The sequence below is a fragment of the Scleropages formosus genome, chromosome 18 (assembly GCF_900964775.1).
Source record: "Scleropages formosus chromosome 18, fSclFor1.1, whole genome shotgun sequence".
Classification (NCBI taxonomy): Eukaryota; Metazoa; Chordata; class Actinopteri; order Osteoglossiformes; family Osteoglossidae; genus Scleropages; species Scleropages formosus.
This window is the reverse complement of record NC_041823.1, coordinates 1,570,302-1,587,128: the sequence shown is the minus strand read 5'-3', so window position 1 is coordinate 1,587,128 and position 16,827 is coordinate 1,570,302. Positions and strand designations below refer to the sequence as shown.

The 16,827-nt window shown below is 47.2% G+C and overlaps 1 protein-coding gene across 1 annotated transcript; it reads left to right on the top strand.

The window, feature by feature from the left end:
* The first annotated feature begins 2,159 nt into the window (after positions 1 to 2,159).
* Positions 2,160 to 5,762, top strand: LOC114912565 (major histocompatibility complex class I-related gene protein-like). Its single transcript, XM_029260055.1, has 6 exons — positions 2,160 to 2,195; positions 4,269 to 4,552; positions 4,641 to 4,645; positions 4,765 to 5,031; positions 5,141 to 5,431; positions 5,509 to 5,762. Exons 1-6 carry the CDS (start codon positions 2,160 to 2,162, stop codon positions 5,715 to 5,717), a joined length of 1,092 nt encoding a protein of 363 aa, XP_029115888.1. The 3' UTR covers positions 5,718 to 5,762.
* Positions 5,763 to 16,827: the final 11,065 nt, after the last annotated feature.

Here is a 16,827-nt window from a genome sequence, read left to right as displayed (position 1 = left end):
GCGAATAGTGTAAGCCTCTTCCCCATCCACGTCCAGCAGAGGGGGTTTTGGCTCACACTGAGTGTCTTGGAGCAAGGAAGTACCATAGGGCTTGAGAAGCAAAACATGAAACGTGGGGTTGATGCGCAAGTGAGGAGGCAACTGTAACCGGTAGGTGACTGGGGTGATGCTACAAAGGATTTCATATGGGCCTATAAACCGCAGGTTGAGCTTCTTAGAGGGCAGTTTTAGGCAGATGTCTCTTCTGGATAGCCATACCCGTTTCCCAGGGTGAAAAAACAAGGTGCGGTGGTGTCGGTCCGCTTGTTCTTTGTACCGGAGGACACTTTGTTGGAGGTGGTCTCTCACTGTTTGCCAGGCCTTCTTGCTCTGCAGGTTCCAGGAATCCACAGCAAGGACCTCTGGGGAAGCGGGGTGCCAGGGGAAAAAAGGAGGCTGGTAACCAAGGACACAGTAGAAAGGGGACAGGCCTGTGAAGGAATGGGATAAGGAATTATGTCCGTATTCCGCCAAGGGCAGGAAATGCAACCACCGCTCTTGGTCCTTTCCACAGTAGCTCCTCAGAAAGCGACCAAGGTCTTGGTTCAGATGCTCCACTTATCCATTAGCCTGAGGATGGTATCCGGACGTGAGGCTCACGGACACTCAGAGCTTCTCCATAACGCCCTCCATACCCTGGACACGGGCTGAGGACAAGATCCTCAGGTAACCCAAAGATCTAGAATACATTCTAAAAGAGATGCTCAGCCGTGGCCAGGGCAGTGGGGAACTGCTGGGCAAACCATGACTAGCACAGAAGTCCAATAACATTTCACCATTCGGGTTCAGATCGGGCAAACCGTTCTTCCCAATCACCCCCTGCCAGATTTCCCAGTCATTGCTAATGTGAGCGTTCAAGTCCCCCAGCAGGACTACGGAGTCTGTAGATGGGGCCCTATTCAGAACCCCACCCACCCTCTCCAAGAAGGTCAAATACTCTGAACTGCTGTTTGGTGCATAAGCACACACAACAGTCAAAGTTTTCCTCTCTGCAACCTTAAGTAGCATTGAGGCTACCCTCTCGTCCACCGGGGCAAACTCCAACTGTATGGCAGCCAGCCGGGGTCTTCTAAGTATCCCCACACCTGCCTGGCACCTCTCACCCCATACAACTCCTAAGTTGGAGAGGGACCACCCCCTATCGAGGAGTTTGGTTCCAGAGCCAACACTGTGAGTGGAGGTAAGCCCAACTATACCTAGTTGGTATTTCTCAACCTCCCGCACCAGTTCCGGCTCCTTCCCCCCCAGTGAGGTAACATTCTATGTGCCAAGAGGCAGTTTCTGTCGCGAGGGGCCGCGCCACCCTGCCCTCTCCCGCCGCCTGGTACACATTGCACCCAACCCCCATGTTGGACCTTGCGGGTGGTGGGCCCACAAGGCCCCCCCATGATGCCTTTTCGAGCTGAGTCCGACCGGGTTACGGGGGCTGCCTGGCCACCAGGCGCTCACCTAGAAACACTAGCCCCAGGCCTGGCTCCAGGGGTAGGTCCCGGTGACCCTATTCTGGGCAGGGTAAACGTTCTTTTGTTCCCATTTTCCATAGGGGTTTTTTGGTCCATGCTGTCCCTGGAATCATATTAATAATAATCTCATGATCTTGATCTAAGTGCATGATAAACATGTCAGTGATTATGTTCATAATTTTGTAATTATAAATGCTGAATAATGGATAAACCTTTATGCAGCTACAGTGTGATGTACATTGGTTCATATGGTGGATTATGACAAATTAACTACTGTAGAATTGTGTGTCTGCATCCAAGTGTCTCTTTCTGCTGAAGTAATGCACAAATTGTATTTTCTATGACATGTAGGTTGTTTCGGAGAAAAGCGTCTGCTAAGTAAATACATCTACATATTATTATTATTATTATTATTATTATTATTATTATTATTGTTAATCATAATAATAATAATAAGAAGAAGAAGAAGAAGAAAAAGAAGAAGAAGAAGAAGAAGAAGAAGAATGTGTCATGACATATACTGACCACTAGAGGACAGAGTAGTTACCTACTCGACTCCGCAGCACGATTTACAAACACACACTTGTACAGGACGTCTTTATCATACGCAAAAGTGAAAGGATTTTGCGACGGAATTAGTTGTGTGTACGACAGAAGATGTTTGAAAACCAGTCAGAAAAACAGCCTTTCCAGGTAAGATCATTGGTTTGTTAATGGACCACATGATCATACATCAGTATTAAAATGTTCAATAATGTATCATCACAGGAAGGTTTCCTTCACCTCATTTCTACAAACTGTTTCTTCATCATTACAGTTGTTCTCATGGTGCACAAATATCACTGAGTTTTTATACTTCACACCATGAAAACAGTGAGAAGTTATTCGATCATAATTTTGACAACATTAAAAGACTTTTGGCTCTAAATGTCAGAAAACAGGTGTAAAATATCTCTTTAAAACACACGATACTTTTGATAAAGTGACACTTCTGTAATTGATTGGGATTTTCACATGAACAAAGACTACGAGTAATAAAGATGGTTTTGGACTAGCAGTCCGACGTGTCAGTAAGGACTAGTGGAGACTCAACATGTCTCTGAATGTCATACAGTCTCTGGTTCTCTTCAGGGAATCACTCTATTGGTGGGACTTCTACCACAACAGCTTACACTGTTTACCCACTTACAGTTCCACTATTTAATTATTTATCCTGCTGTGTAATAACACTGTACAATTTAAGAGTAAATATGTTACTCAGTGGAGCCACAGTAAGAGGTTGGGATGTGAACTTATGTCCTTTCAGGTCAGAAACAGCAGCTGTAACCAATACGCCACCTGCTGGTCCTGCTGCTGTACTTGTTGTTCAGTCCTGTTGAGTCATCGGCAACTCTTGTTGACCACATGTACAGAGTTCCTCCAGAAAGTTCTGTCCTCCACTTGTGTCCTTTGTGTTGAGAGGAGGGAGTCCACTGGTAGTGATTGAGTCTATTCATGCAGTCAAAGTGGTTATTATTATTAGGGTAGTATATTATATGATAGTATATTAATCCCAGTGTGCCTCATCTAACACAGAACACACGTACAATATAAAAACATAAGCTATTGGACCAGAGTTATTGAATTACACTTTTTAATAATTCTATTCTTCCTCACGTTCACTTTGAAACACCGAAAAACTGCTCTCCATAAAGTGAATGAAGCACTTCTTTGATGTATAACAAACACTTCCTGAATATGCAGTAGTGACCTGTGTACAGACCCAACACACACCTGTGCAGGTAGAGTTTCTGCTCATAACCAGAAATTGGGGGTGTAGTGGGGGAACTACAACTGGTGGTGTAGTGGTTAGCGCTGTTGTCTCTGAGACCAAAAAACACAGGTTCAATTTCTCCCTATAGCTATAGCTCCCTTTGATAACATACTTACCCTAAATTGCCCCAGTTAAAATGGGTGAATAACCTTAATGTTGCTTGAGTGAAATGTGTCAGCTAAATGAGTGAATACAAAGTGCTGATTACCACACATGGGACCTGGGTTGCACGTTCTATTCCCAGCGTAACCCCTATGCAATCTGTTCCCATGTGTATTTGGGGGGTAAAATACTTATATAAATGTGGAGAGGGTTATGGTTTTGTAACTTGATGTTTTTTTTTATTTCTATATATTGTGCTTTTTTTTTGGTGTTTATTGGTAGGAAAAATGTCATTTAAGGACTGCTCAATCAGTGCTGGTGGGGAAAGTGCTCGCGACCTTGTGGGGCGGGATATTCCGGGAGAGAGGGGGAAGAAGTGGGAGTAGGAAGGAGAGTTGGAACACCGTGTGGGGAGAAAGGGAGTTGTTTTTTTTGAGACCGGGCTAGGAGAACATCATCATCATGAAGGTACCTGCAGTGGTGCTGTTGATCCTGAGCTCTGTTCACCTGGTCTCTACAGGTAAAGTACTGAGTTTTACTACATTGATAAGGTACTAAAAACATTGGTACTCAGTGTATACACAAACACACTTCAGTGTCAGTATCTGATGTCAAAAAATTGTGACACTGTCAGAATACAACCAGTATTAGAGACATACAGCATAAGGAATTTACATAATTGTCATAATTTTATTTATGTATTTAGATAAAGAAATTTTTGTGTTCTTTTTTGACTTTTTTGTGTCCGTACAACCATAATTTAAACATTTATGAACAATTAAAATTTATTCGTAGAGATTTAATTCAAGATGTCAATTTTTGAAGATTAAAGTTTCTGAGATATTAATAAGCTCTTTGTGTTTTTTTCTACAACAGACTCCCACTCTCTCTCAATAATGGCTACATTCATATCTGGAGAGACACAGTTCCCAGAGATCACTATGGCAGTGTTGGTCAATGATGTTCCTGTGGAATACTATGATAGTGACATAAATAAATTTGTTTCTCGGAGACACTGGAGGGTAAATGACTCCATACAGGAAACTGAGCTCAGAGATTATGTGGCTGCAGACATTTATAATAGCCTGCAAAAATCATCTCACACACTGATGAAGAAATATAAATCACACTCAAGGTGAGCAAACTGTTCATCTGAAGTTCTTCTGAGGTCCTTCAGGAAACATATATTAATGGTCTTTGAATGTGAATTTCTACCCTAAAAGGAAACGTTATCAGACCTTATACGATACAGTTTCTAATAGATAAGTAAAATTTGAATACATACATACCATACGTGAATACAGTGAACATAATAAGTGTCTCTCTGCATTTATCTGGTTTCTACAGGAGTTCATGTTTCTCAGGAGTTTGCAGCCTGTGACCTGGAGGATGAAACACTGAGCAGATTTTTCATTATGTCAGCATATGATGGAGAAGAAAAATTTCAATATGATGCCCTCAGTCATATACAGAATACACTTGTGCCAGAGTTTGTTTGGAGCAAAGAAACAAGTGACATCAGAAAACAGATATACGCAAATACCTACCAGCCACTGTGTGTGAAGACACTTAGGAGATACCTGCAGGAGGACAAGAACACACTGCTGAGGAAAGGTACAGTACTGTGCTGACAGTGAAATGAGTTGTTGAATATGGGACATGAATTCCTCATCATTCATCAGTGACAGCTCTCAAACAGGAAGTCCTCTTTCTGACCCCACAGAGCGTCCCAGAGTGAGGGTCATACAGAAGACAGAGCCACACAGCGGAAGGACACAGGTGAGCTGTGTGGCCACCGGCTTCTACCCCCGACGCATTAACATGACCCTGCTGAGGGACGACCGGCCCGTCCCAGACCGGGAGCTCACGGGAGGAGAGGTGCTGCCCAACGGAGACGGGACCTACCAGCTGAGAAGGAGTCTGAGTGTCAGTGAGGAGGAGCTGAGAGAGAGACACCGCTACACCTGTACTGTGTCGCACCTGAGTGTGGACAACAAGCTGGACGTCAACTGGGGTAAGACAGCTGTCCGCCTGTACTGTATATGAGTTATGATCTATATGAACCATGTGTGTCTGTGCTCTTTGTTCCAGAACCAGAAGCTCCTGCAGACCCTGTGCTCATCAGTGCAGTTCTCATCCCTGTCCTGGTTCTCACTGCACTCATCACTTGCATTATCCTCTGGAGGAGGAGAAGACACACTGGTGAGGAGGATGAGGACTGGATGATGGACAGATCCATTATTGTCACACTAATAAACTGTGGAGTCACAATCAGGGACACAGAGGAGGTGTTTCACTGAGATTTCCCATAACCCTCCTCTACTGATCATTACTGTGTCATTTCTTTCCAGAGATCAAGAACTTGTGTCCATCAGCTGTTGGTGTGAAATACGCTGCAGCCCAGAGTGAGTACCACACCTGTGTGAATGTACACTAGTAACACATAGAGTGTAAAGGGCTCAATGTACCTGACACCTGTCTGTGGGATTCCCACTGCTCTGTCCCTCTATGTCCTCATCGCTCAGTTTGTCCTCTTGACTCCCAGTCACAGACCAGGTGTGTTGAAGGAGAGCCTTAGATGTCCTCTTGTGTCCCAACTGAAAGAAAATCTGTTTATAAGATATATTTCCAGGATTTACAGGAAATTTTTGAAGCTCCACCTCACACTTGTGGTGTAATTTAAAAGCACAGAAGGGAATTAAGGTTCATTTTTACTCCACTTTACCCCATGTAGTGTCATGTTCGCGTCAGAGGGAGGCGGCGGACCCAAGTGCAGAGCGATGATCGTGGTGTCTTCGGGGAAATCCAAGAGCGGAGGTCAGAGGACGGGCAAAGGTCTTCGAGGTGCGAACGTCGTAACAGGGAGGATCCAAAAGGCGAGGTCAGTGTTCAGGCAAGAGGTCGATAATCCAAAGGAGGCAGTAGATCGGGGGAACGAGGTACGGGTTTGGGGAAGGCGTTCAGGAACAGGTAAAGGGCTGGAGAAGGTCGCTAACTAGGAGGCAGATCAAGGTTCCGCATCAGCTGGCTGTCCGACGCAGCCTTTTATGCTGCGATCTGCGTTGAGTCACAGGTGTTCCGTGTTGGTCTGAAGGTGTGGGCGTGGCAGTACCCCCCCCCCCGAGGATCGGTCCCGAACACTCGAGGGCGACCAGGGGGACGGCCTCGAGGCCGAGGTGCGGGCCGATCCGGATGACTGCTGTGGAAGTCGGAAACGAGGCTTGGATCAAGGATGTCTCGTGCCGCTACCCAGGACCGTTCCTCAGGTCCGTATCCTTCCCAATCCACCAGATACTGGAGTACCCCTCCACGACGGCGGGAATCCAGGAGCGCCCGTACCGCATACGCTGGTGCACCACCGTCCGGCAGGAGAATTGGGTCTGGAGGCGTGCTTGCGGGCTGGTGTAGGGAGGTGGCCAAGGGTTTGAGGAAGGATACGTGGAACGTCGGGTGTGCGCGAAGGTGTTGGGGCAGTTGCAGGCGATAAGAGACCGGGGTAACTCTGCGGATAATCTTAAAGGGTCCTAAGTACCTGGGGCTGAGTTTCTTAGACATATACGGTCCTTGGAGACCCCGGGTTAACAGCCACACCCTTTGTCCGGGTGCAAGGGAGAGGTGTCGCCGATGCCGATCGGCTTGATGTTTGATACGGGTTTGTGATTCTTGGAGATGTCGTCTGACAGCTGCCCATACCTCGCCGCTGGTTCGGTACCAAGAGTCCACAGCTGGCACATCGCTGGATCCCGGTTGCCATGGGAACAACGGTGGCTGGTACCCCAAGATGCACTGAAAAGGAGAGACACCTGTAGAGGTATGGGTGAGCGTATTGTGGGCGTACTCTGCCCACGGAAGGTATCGAACCCAGTGAGTTGGGTGTTCAAGGCAATAGCTTCTGAGGTACCGACCGATGTCTTGCTGTAGCCGTTCAACCTGCCCATTGGCTTGCGGGTGGTACCCCGATGTCATACTCACTGTGACCCCAAGTTTCTTCCAAAAGGCCCTCCACACACGCGATGTGAACTGAGGACCCCTATCGGACACTATGTTTTCCGGTATACCGTAGAGTCGGAATACCTGTTGAAACAGCAACTCTGCTGTCTCCAAGGCAGAGGGGAGTTTGGGCAAAGGAATCAAGCGACAGCCCTTGGAAAAACGATCGATCACGGTCAAGATGGTGGTCTTACCATCTGACAGTGGGAGGTCCACTAAGAAATCTAACGCTAGGTGCGTCCAGGGACGGTTGGGTACCGGCAGGGGTTCCAGGAGCCCGGCTGGACTCTGATTTGAAGCCTTGGACTGTGCACAGACTGGACACGCCCGGATGTAGTCCTGTACATCCTCCCGGAAGGACGGCCACCAGTAGAGCTGCTGGATCCTAGCCTGAGTCTTCCCAAACCCTGGGTGCCCTGCTGCTGGATGGTCATGGGCCCATTGTAGGAGAGTCGTCCTCAAACCTGGCGGAACATATTGTTTTCCAGAAGGTTTACCTGGTGGTTCGGGGTCCCCTTGTTGGGCTTGGGCCAGATCCTGGGTGAAGTCCCACTGAACGGGTGCTACAAAGCAGGACCTGGGCAGGACGTAGTCCGCTTCCATTACCTCCTGCGTTTCGTCATGCAGCCGGGAAAGGGCGTCCGCTTTGATGTTCTTGGGACCCGGTCTGTAAGTGACAGTAAACTGGAACCGAGAAAAGAACAGTGCCCACCTGGCCTGACGCGCGTTGAGGCGCTGGGCTGTTTGCAGATATTGTAAATTCTTATGATCTGTGAATACCAAAAAAGGGTGTTGTGCCCCTTCTAGCCAATGCCTCCACTCTTCTAGGGCTAACTTAATTGCTAGGAGCTCTCTATTTCCTATGTCGTAGTTTCGTTCCGCCTCCGACAGTTTCCTAGAAAAGAATGCGCAAGGGTATAATTTCATGGGCTTACCTTGCCTCTGAGAAAGGACAGCGCCTACCCCTGACTCAGAGGCGTCAACCTCCACCACGAATGGCAACTCAGGGTCGGGTTGATGCAGAATGGGGGCTGTAGAGAACTTGGATTTGAGGTTCTCGAAGGCTCGTTGGGCTTCTGGGTTCCACGGGAGACGAGGGGTTTTACTCACTGTAAGTGTTGTCAAGGGTGCGACGATCGTGCTGAAGTTCCTGATGAACCGGCGGTAAAAATTGGAGAACCCCAAAAATCGCTGGAGGGCCTTAGTGGTGGTTGGCCGGGGCCATTGCTGGATGGTCTGGACCTTACCCGGATCCATAGCAAGGCCGTCTCGGGTAAGTATGAACCCCAAGAAGGAGACCTTCTGCTTGTGGAACTCACATTTCTCCAACTTCACATATAACCTGTTCTGCAACAGTCTCTGGAGCACCTGTCGGACAGTCAACACATGCTTGGACAACGTATCAGAATAAACCAGGATATCGTCAAGATAGACCAGGACGCCCTTGTGGACCAGGTCCCCGAGCACATGATTCACAAACGCCTGGAATACACTGGGTGCGTTCGCAAGACCAAAAGGCATAACCAGGTATTCGTAATGACCCAGGGTGGTACTGAAAGCAGTCTTCCATTCATCCCCCTGCCGGATACGGACTAGGTTGTACGCACTTCTCAGGTCTAGCTTTGTGAACCATCGCGCCTGCTGAATGTTCTCAAGCGCAGCTGAGATCAAGGGCAGAGGATGTGGATATTTCACACAAATATTATTCAACCCCCGATAGTCGATACAGGGGCGTAACCCCCCATCCTTCTTCTCGATGAAAAAAAACCCAGCAGACGCGGGGGACGTGGATGGTCGAATAATTCCTGTCTTTAAGGCTTCGGTGATATAAGTCTGGAGGGCGGATTGTTCGGGTCTGGACAACGGGTAAATGCGACTACGCGGAGGCGTGGTACCCGGCAAGAGATCAATAGCACAGTCCCATGGGCGATGCGGTGGGAGCTCGGATGCGCGTTTCTTGCTAAATACCTCCGCAAGATCCTGATACTCGGGAGGAACGGGCACCGGCCGTGCTGATTCTGAGCCTTCTATAGACGTAGCTCGACAGGGTAGCTGTAAGCAGGTTCTCTCACATTGGGGTCCCCAAGCCACTAATTCCCCAGTACTCCACTGGAACACTGGGTCATGCTTGGAGAGCCAAGGGAACCCGAGAATCAGGGGCAACTCCGGAGACGAAATTAAATAAAAACTCAACATTTCCTGGTGACATACACCTACTCTCACAGTTACAGGGGCTGTCTGGTGGTCCACAAAACCCTTCCCGAGGGGCTGGCCATCTAGGGCGGTCACTCGAAGACGCCCCCCAATGGGTTTGGAGGGTATGCTATGAGACCGAGCAAACCCAATGTCCATGAAGCACCCTGCTGCTCCCGAATCCACCAGTGCTTGCGTCTGTACCTGTCCATCTCCCCAGGATAACATTACAGGTACCGCGAGGCGGTTACAACAGAGGGTGCCACTCACCTTGATCTCGGGGCGGACAGGGCACTGGAGACGGAAGTGACTAGGGTCACCACAGTAAAGACAGAGGCGATTTTGTAGTCTTCGCTGTCGTTCGGGAAGGGGCAGGCGCCCCAGCCCCAGCTGCATCGGCTTTGCTTCCTCCTGTTTGGGACCGCATCTTTCTGGAGCCGGTTCTGAGGCTGGTCCCTGGGTTCTGATCTGATTGTCTAATGTTACCGCGGTTTCTATGTACCGATCAAGGGTCCCTCTTTCTTCTCGGAACACCATTTCACTCCGGATGCGTGGGTTTAGACCACGGCGAAAACTAGCCCACAAAGCTTTCTCTCCCCAATCGCTGCGTGCTGCGAGAACACGAAATTCTAGGGCGTAATCTGCCACGGGTCGGTTACCTTGCTGAAGATTCAGGAGTCTTTCACTTAGCTGTTCCTCCGGTTGAGCCAGTCCGAACACGGCGAGGAACCGGCTCTTGAGCTGTGCATAAGTGCTGGGGAGGCCATTTGTCCAGACTGCTGTCGCCCATTCAAGTGCTCTGCCCGTGAGCAGAGAGAGGACGTAGGTGATCCGGCTCTGTTCTGTGCTGAAAACTAGGGGCATACTGGAAAAAACAAGCTCACATTGAAGCACGAAGCCGTCACATTGTGCTGGGGTCCCGTCAAAGCGGGTCGGGGGAGACAAGTGGAAACCGCGTGAAGGAGAAGGAGTGGCGTTCGACGAGTCAGGCGCTGCAGGACCGGCTGCGCGTTTCTCGATGGGTTGTGTGGGCGCACGCGACGTCTTCAGCACGCTTACCACCTGGTTGTAAGAGGTGATGAGGTTGTGCAGCGTCTGTTCCATACCTGCCAAGCGCGCTTCACGCGAGTCCAACTCCGCTTGGAGATAGTTCAGCTCCGCTGGATCCGTATAACTGGCGGAACCTTCTGTCATGTTCGCGTCAGAGGGAGGCGGCGGACCCAAGTGCAGAGCGATGATCGTGGTGTCTTCGGGGAAATCCAAGAGCGGAGGTCAGAGGACGGGCAAAGGTCTTCGAGGTGCGAACGTCGTAACAGGGAGGATCCAAAAGGCGAGGTCAGTGTTCAGGCAAGAGGTCGATAATCCAAAGGAGGCAGTAGATCGGGGGAACGAGGTACGGGTTTGGGGAAGGCGTTCAGGAACAGGTAAAGGGCTGGAGAAGGTCGCTAACTAGGAGGCAGATCAAGGTTCCGCATCAGCTGGCTGTCCGACGCAGCCTTTTATGCTGCGATCTGCGTTGAGTCACAGGTGTTCCGTGTTGGTCTGAAGGTGTGGGCGTGGCATGTAGGGTGTAGTTTCTCCTGTGTCTCTCAGTTGAGGTTTTTTACTGAACAAATAGAACTGACTGAGTCTTAAGAGGATTTGATTCACTTTAACTCCTTCCTTTGGCTCATTTCAGTACTGCAGACTACATTCTTATAAGAACTAAAAGTAAAGAACTAAAATAAATAGTTCAGAATCTCAGCTTCTCCCATCTGACACACAAAACCACACTGAACATTAAAACTGTTTCTGTACACCTTATAAACACATTTCACTGCTTCTTGTTCTGATGCCTGAAACAGGTGATTTTATATTTACTTTTCTCAAAAGTGACTTATACTGTTAATCTTATAATTATTTACCCAGTTGTACAACTGGGTTATTTCACTGGAGCAGTTTAGGGTAAGTATTTTGCTCAAGGGTTTAATAGTCTGAAGTGAGGATCATCCCTGCAACCTTTGGATTCAATGGCAGTAACACTCACCACTACACCACCAGCTGTGTCCTTTGAATGACATTCTCTGCCTAATTATTGTAATTGTTATTATAAGAATTTATTTCCACATCATCTTTTGAGCTTTTCAAAATTAACTGATATCAGTGAGACAGAGTTTTGGCAGAATCTTCTTCAAGGGCAGGATGATGCACAGATTCTTCTCCTCTGACCGGGATAGTTATTGTATTGGATTAGTGGGGAAACAATTAGTGTCACTGTAGTCATTCAGGATATTGTCACCTGAAAGTTGCTGTTTTAGTCCCCTGTCTAAGATAATCTTGTAAAATATATGGTTAAGGCACCTACTGTGAACTACTCTGCTAAGTACCCATTTAACTGATGCTTTTCTTCAAGGCAATTTACAGTGTTGATACATATAGTTATTTAGCCACTTATACAGCTGGGTAATTTTTACTGGAGCTATATGAAGTAAGTGCCTTCATCTAGAGCGCTACAGCAGTAGGTAGGATTTGAACATGCAACATATGAGTTTACAGACAGCAACCCTACCGAGATGCAACCAGCTACCCCCTTATGTCACAAATCACAGTGGAGCAAAAGTCGGTAGTGGATCAAAGTGCAGAAGTTTACTGTGTGGAGGTGCGAGGAGAGGGAGCAACCAGAGCAGGATCCGTCTGTGAGGATCTTGGGAAACGTGGACATTGTGCAGGACCCAGGTGTGTTGGTCTGAGGGAGCCATCTCAGCACTTCAGGATTGCTTTGAACACACAGACTGGAAGATGTTCAGAGATGCTGCTACATGCCATAACATCACAGACTTGGAGGAATACGCAGAATCAGTGACTGGCTATATCAGCAAGTGCATAGATGATGTGACTTCCTTCAAGACCATTACCGCACGTGCAAACCAGAAACTGTGGATGACTGCTGAGGTGCGCTCGCTGCTGAAAACCCGAGACACTGCCTTCAGGTCTGGTGACAAGGCAGCGTACTGCACGGCAAGGGCCAGTCTATCCCGGGCTATCAGAGAGGCGAAGCGCAACTACGCAGGAAGAATCCACCTTTACTTCCTAAACTACAAGGACACAAAGCGCATGTGGCAAGGCATTCAGGCCATCGCAGACTACAAAGCTACATCACTTGTCTGTGATGGTGACGCCTCGCTCCCAGATGCGTTGAATGATTTCTACGCACGGTTCGAAGCACAGAACAACACGCCAGCAGGTAAGGCCACCCCAAGTCCCACCAACCAGGTACTTTGCCTGTCTGCTGCAGACGTCAGGAAGACTCTTTCGAGAGTCAACCCACAGAAAGCTGAGGGTCCTGACAGCATTCCTGGCCGGTTACTTAGGGAATGTGCTGTTCAGCTTGCGGCTGTCTTCACGGACATCTTCAACATCTCTCTGAGCCAGGCTGTTGTCCCTGTGTGCTTCAAGACAACCACAATCATCCCTGTGCCAAAGAAATCATCGGTGTCCTGTCTGAATGACTACCGACCGGTTGCACTCACGTCTATCATCATAAAGTGCTTCAAGCGGGTAGTCATGAAACACATAAAGAGCAGTCTTTGTACCACACTGGACCCATTCCAGTATGCCTACCATCCCATCCATTCAACAGAAGATGCCATATCTGCTGCCATTCACCTTTCCCTGACCCATCTGGACAAAAAGGACAACTGTGTAAGGATGCTGTTCATTGACTTCAGTTCAGCATTCAACACAATCATCCCCCAGAAACTAATTAGAAAACTGAGCCTGCTGGGTCTGACTACCTTCCTCTGCAACTGGATCCTGAACTTCTTGACTGGGCGACCTCAGTCTGTCAGGATCGGCAACACCACCTCTAGCACCACCACACTGAACACCGGTGCTCCCCAGGGCTGTGTGCTCAGTCCACTGCCGTTTACCCTACTGATTTATGACTGTGCTGCAAAGTTCAGTTCAAATCATATCATCAAGTTTGCTGACGACACTACAGTTGTGGGCCTCATCAGCAACGATGACGAGTCAGCATACAGAGAGGAGGTGACCCACCTTCGCAGAATGGTGTAAAGACAACAATCTATCTCTAAATGTTGACAAGACTAAAGAGATAATTATTGATTTCAGGAGGACCCAAGTAGACCACTCACCTCTGCACATCAATGGAACAGCTGTGGAGAGAGTCAAAAACTCCAAGTTTCTTGGTGTGCACATGACAGAGGACCTCTCCTGGACCCTGAACACTACCTGCCTAGCCAAGAAGGCCCAGCAGCGTCTTCATTTCTTCCATCAGCATCTCCCATCCTCACTACGTTCAAAAGAGGGACGACAGAGAGCGTCTTGACCAGCTGTCTCACCGCATTGTACGGGAACTGCACAGCCTCCGACCGCAAGACCCTACAGCGAGTGATAAGAACAGCTGAAAAGATCATCGGAGTTCCTCTTCCCTCCATCGACTCCACATGCAACAACCGTTGCATCCGCAAGGCCAACAGCACTGTGGACGACCCCTCTCATCGCTCTCATGGACTCTTCGCCCTGTTGCCATCTGGCAGGAGGTATAGGAGCATCCACGCCACCACCAGCAGACTCCGCAACAGTTTCTTCCCTGAGGCAGTTAGACTTCTCAACACCCAGCTACCTCCCAACATTCAACTGGTTCCGTTGACCAATTAACTCAGTACTACACTACTCCACAACTGCCTACAGCTCACAGCCATACCTGCGTCCTATCCTGTGTAGTTATTTATTTATTTACTTATTCATTGCCTTATGCTATGTTCTGTCTTGCATCATGGTCTCCGAAGAAACAACATTTCGTTCCACTGTACACAAGGTGTATGGAGGAATGACAATAAAAACTACTTGTAGCTTGTAAATTGTAACTTGGATGCGGAGGAGGTAGGAGATGGTGTCGTGAGTCTTTCCAGTGGAGGGGAGATGAAGACACCATCAGGTTCAGAGCCACAGTGGAGGTTGTGGACAAAAGCAGAGTCAGAGTCCAAATGTTGGGACTGAGTGTTTGAGGTCAAGAGTGTTCAAAGGGGCGACGCTGAAGAACTAGAATGTGTGGGAACCCCAGCAGTGCCGAGAAATCGGTGCTTTTAAAACATTTATTTAACATTTTAATGCTGAGACTTGCCAAGCAAACATCTTACTTTAAATGTGTCCAGTTTTGTACATTTAACACTTTAGCCATGAGAAACTGTTCCTGTTTAATGCTTTTGGTTTTATGACTTTATGGTACATTTTTCTGGTTTTTATGATGAATAGAGCCATAACTCAGCCCTGTTGCCTCCATATTATTTTATTCTGTTTAAACTTTTTTTTCATTCTTTTCAGAAAGTGACGCTGATTCATCAAGCAGCTCTTCGGTATCTTAGTGACTTTACTGCTGGTGTTTCCTGTAAACCTTCCAGAAACTGGACTGAGCTCATCATTTATAACATACATGAGTACTTGTGTGGCAACATGCTGTGTGATATTGTACTTTGAAAAAGAAAGTCTTGCTGTATTCTGTCTTTTATGGCACAAAGGTGTTTAATGCAACTTTCCATTTGCTTTGCTGTACAGATGCTCCTCGACTTACGATGGTTTGACTTACGATTTTTTTTGACTTGTGACTTTATGATGGTGCGACAGCGATACACATTCAGTAGAAACGATACTTCCAATTCTGAATGTAGATTTTTTCCCAGGCAAACGATATATGTGGTACGATACTCTCTCGTGATCCTGGGCAGCGGTAGCGATGCGCACCTCCCAGTCTGTTACGCTGTCGCTAGTGTAAACAACCGATACTCTACAGCGTTCTGTTTCCAGTGTTTTTTTGGATACCCCGTATCTATATTGTGCTTTGTGCAACCAGCATGTCTACGAAACACCCATCTGTGTTTCCTGTTGCTGGCGAGAAGAAGAAGAGGAAGGCATTTACTCCTGGACAGAAACTGTAATTATTATATTTATTATTATATTTTAATGTCTTCTGTTTGGAAACTCCTGTTTTAAAATATACTTTTCCTGTCTGCTCTCCTTAATCCATTAAGAAACAGTGATATTAATGTTTCCTTTTTTCATAAATTGCAATAGGATGCTTTTTATACAATTTTTATGAGAAAAAAATAAAATAAATTGTACTACTTTCTGTATCTGCCCTGTAGCATCTGTTTCAGTACAGCTTTGAAACATGTTGGAATGTAATTTCTGTTTGCCTACAATCATCTTGAAAAAATCATTAAAATTCCTGAACCCAAAGAATTTCCATCACAGAAGTATGTGTCAAGTGTATGATGTTTGTTCCAGAACCAGAAGCTCCTGCAGACACTATGCCCATGTGTACAGCTCTGTCTCAGGTGTGACTGTACTCATCATCATCATCATTACAGCCATTGTCCTCTGCAGGAGGAGAAGACACCCTGAGGAGTGCCATATAAAACTGAGCGTTCCAATTGAAGTCGGGTGCTTAACAGGAGCCAAGTGCTGCTGGGTGAGGTGCGGGCGTAGTCGTGACAATTAGTTTGTACCCTTTTCAGAAAAGGAAGAGTTTGATTCAGTCACCATCTGCTGAGGATGATCATAAAAGTAATGGTGCTCCTTGTTTTAAAAGCTGTATTTGAAACTTAGGTTACATATTCAGTGTCTATCAGGTACAGTCACATCTTACATACTTTTTACCTGCATACATTGTGTATGTATTTGTATACATACACAAGATACGTAATGTACTGTATATATATATATATATATATTATATACACAAGAATAATATATAGTATTAATGTGTATAATAAATGTATAGGCCTGTTATTATATATACTATTCTTATATACTGTATATACAATAACAGGCCTACACATGACCCCGCTTGGGACAAGCAGCTTCAGACAATGTCTGTGTGTGTGTGTGTGTGTAACAGGTAATAATAATACTTTGTAATGTGTTTTGAGGCTGTGCACTGAGCCGTGAAATGGAAAATCACTGTGGAACAGGCTTTACTAGGTCGACGTGACCTGATAGTTGTCCTGCTTGCCTACCAAGAGCATGGAATAACAGGCAGATGTTCCTGCGTTGCCTGGAGAAAGGTGGGTTTAAGAAAAAACTGGATGGTGGGGGCTGGAGCGCTGTCTCTCACACCTAATACTAACTGCTTAACGTCACGGCTGTCCGAACATTACCCTCTTGGCTCATTCCTTCCCGATTTCAGCGCGGAGGAGATTCCTGACGAGAAACGCATGCAGTGGTCAT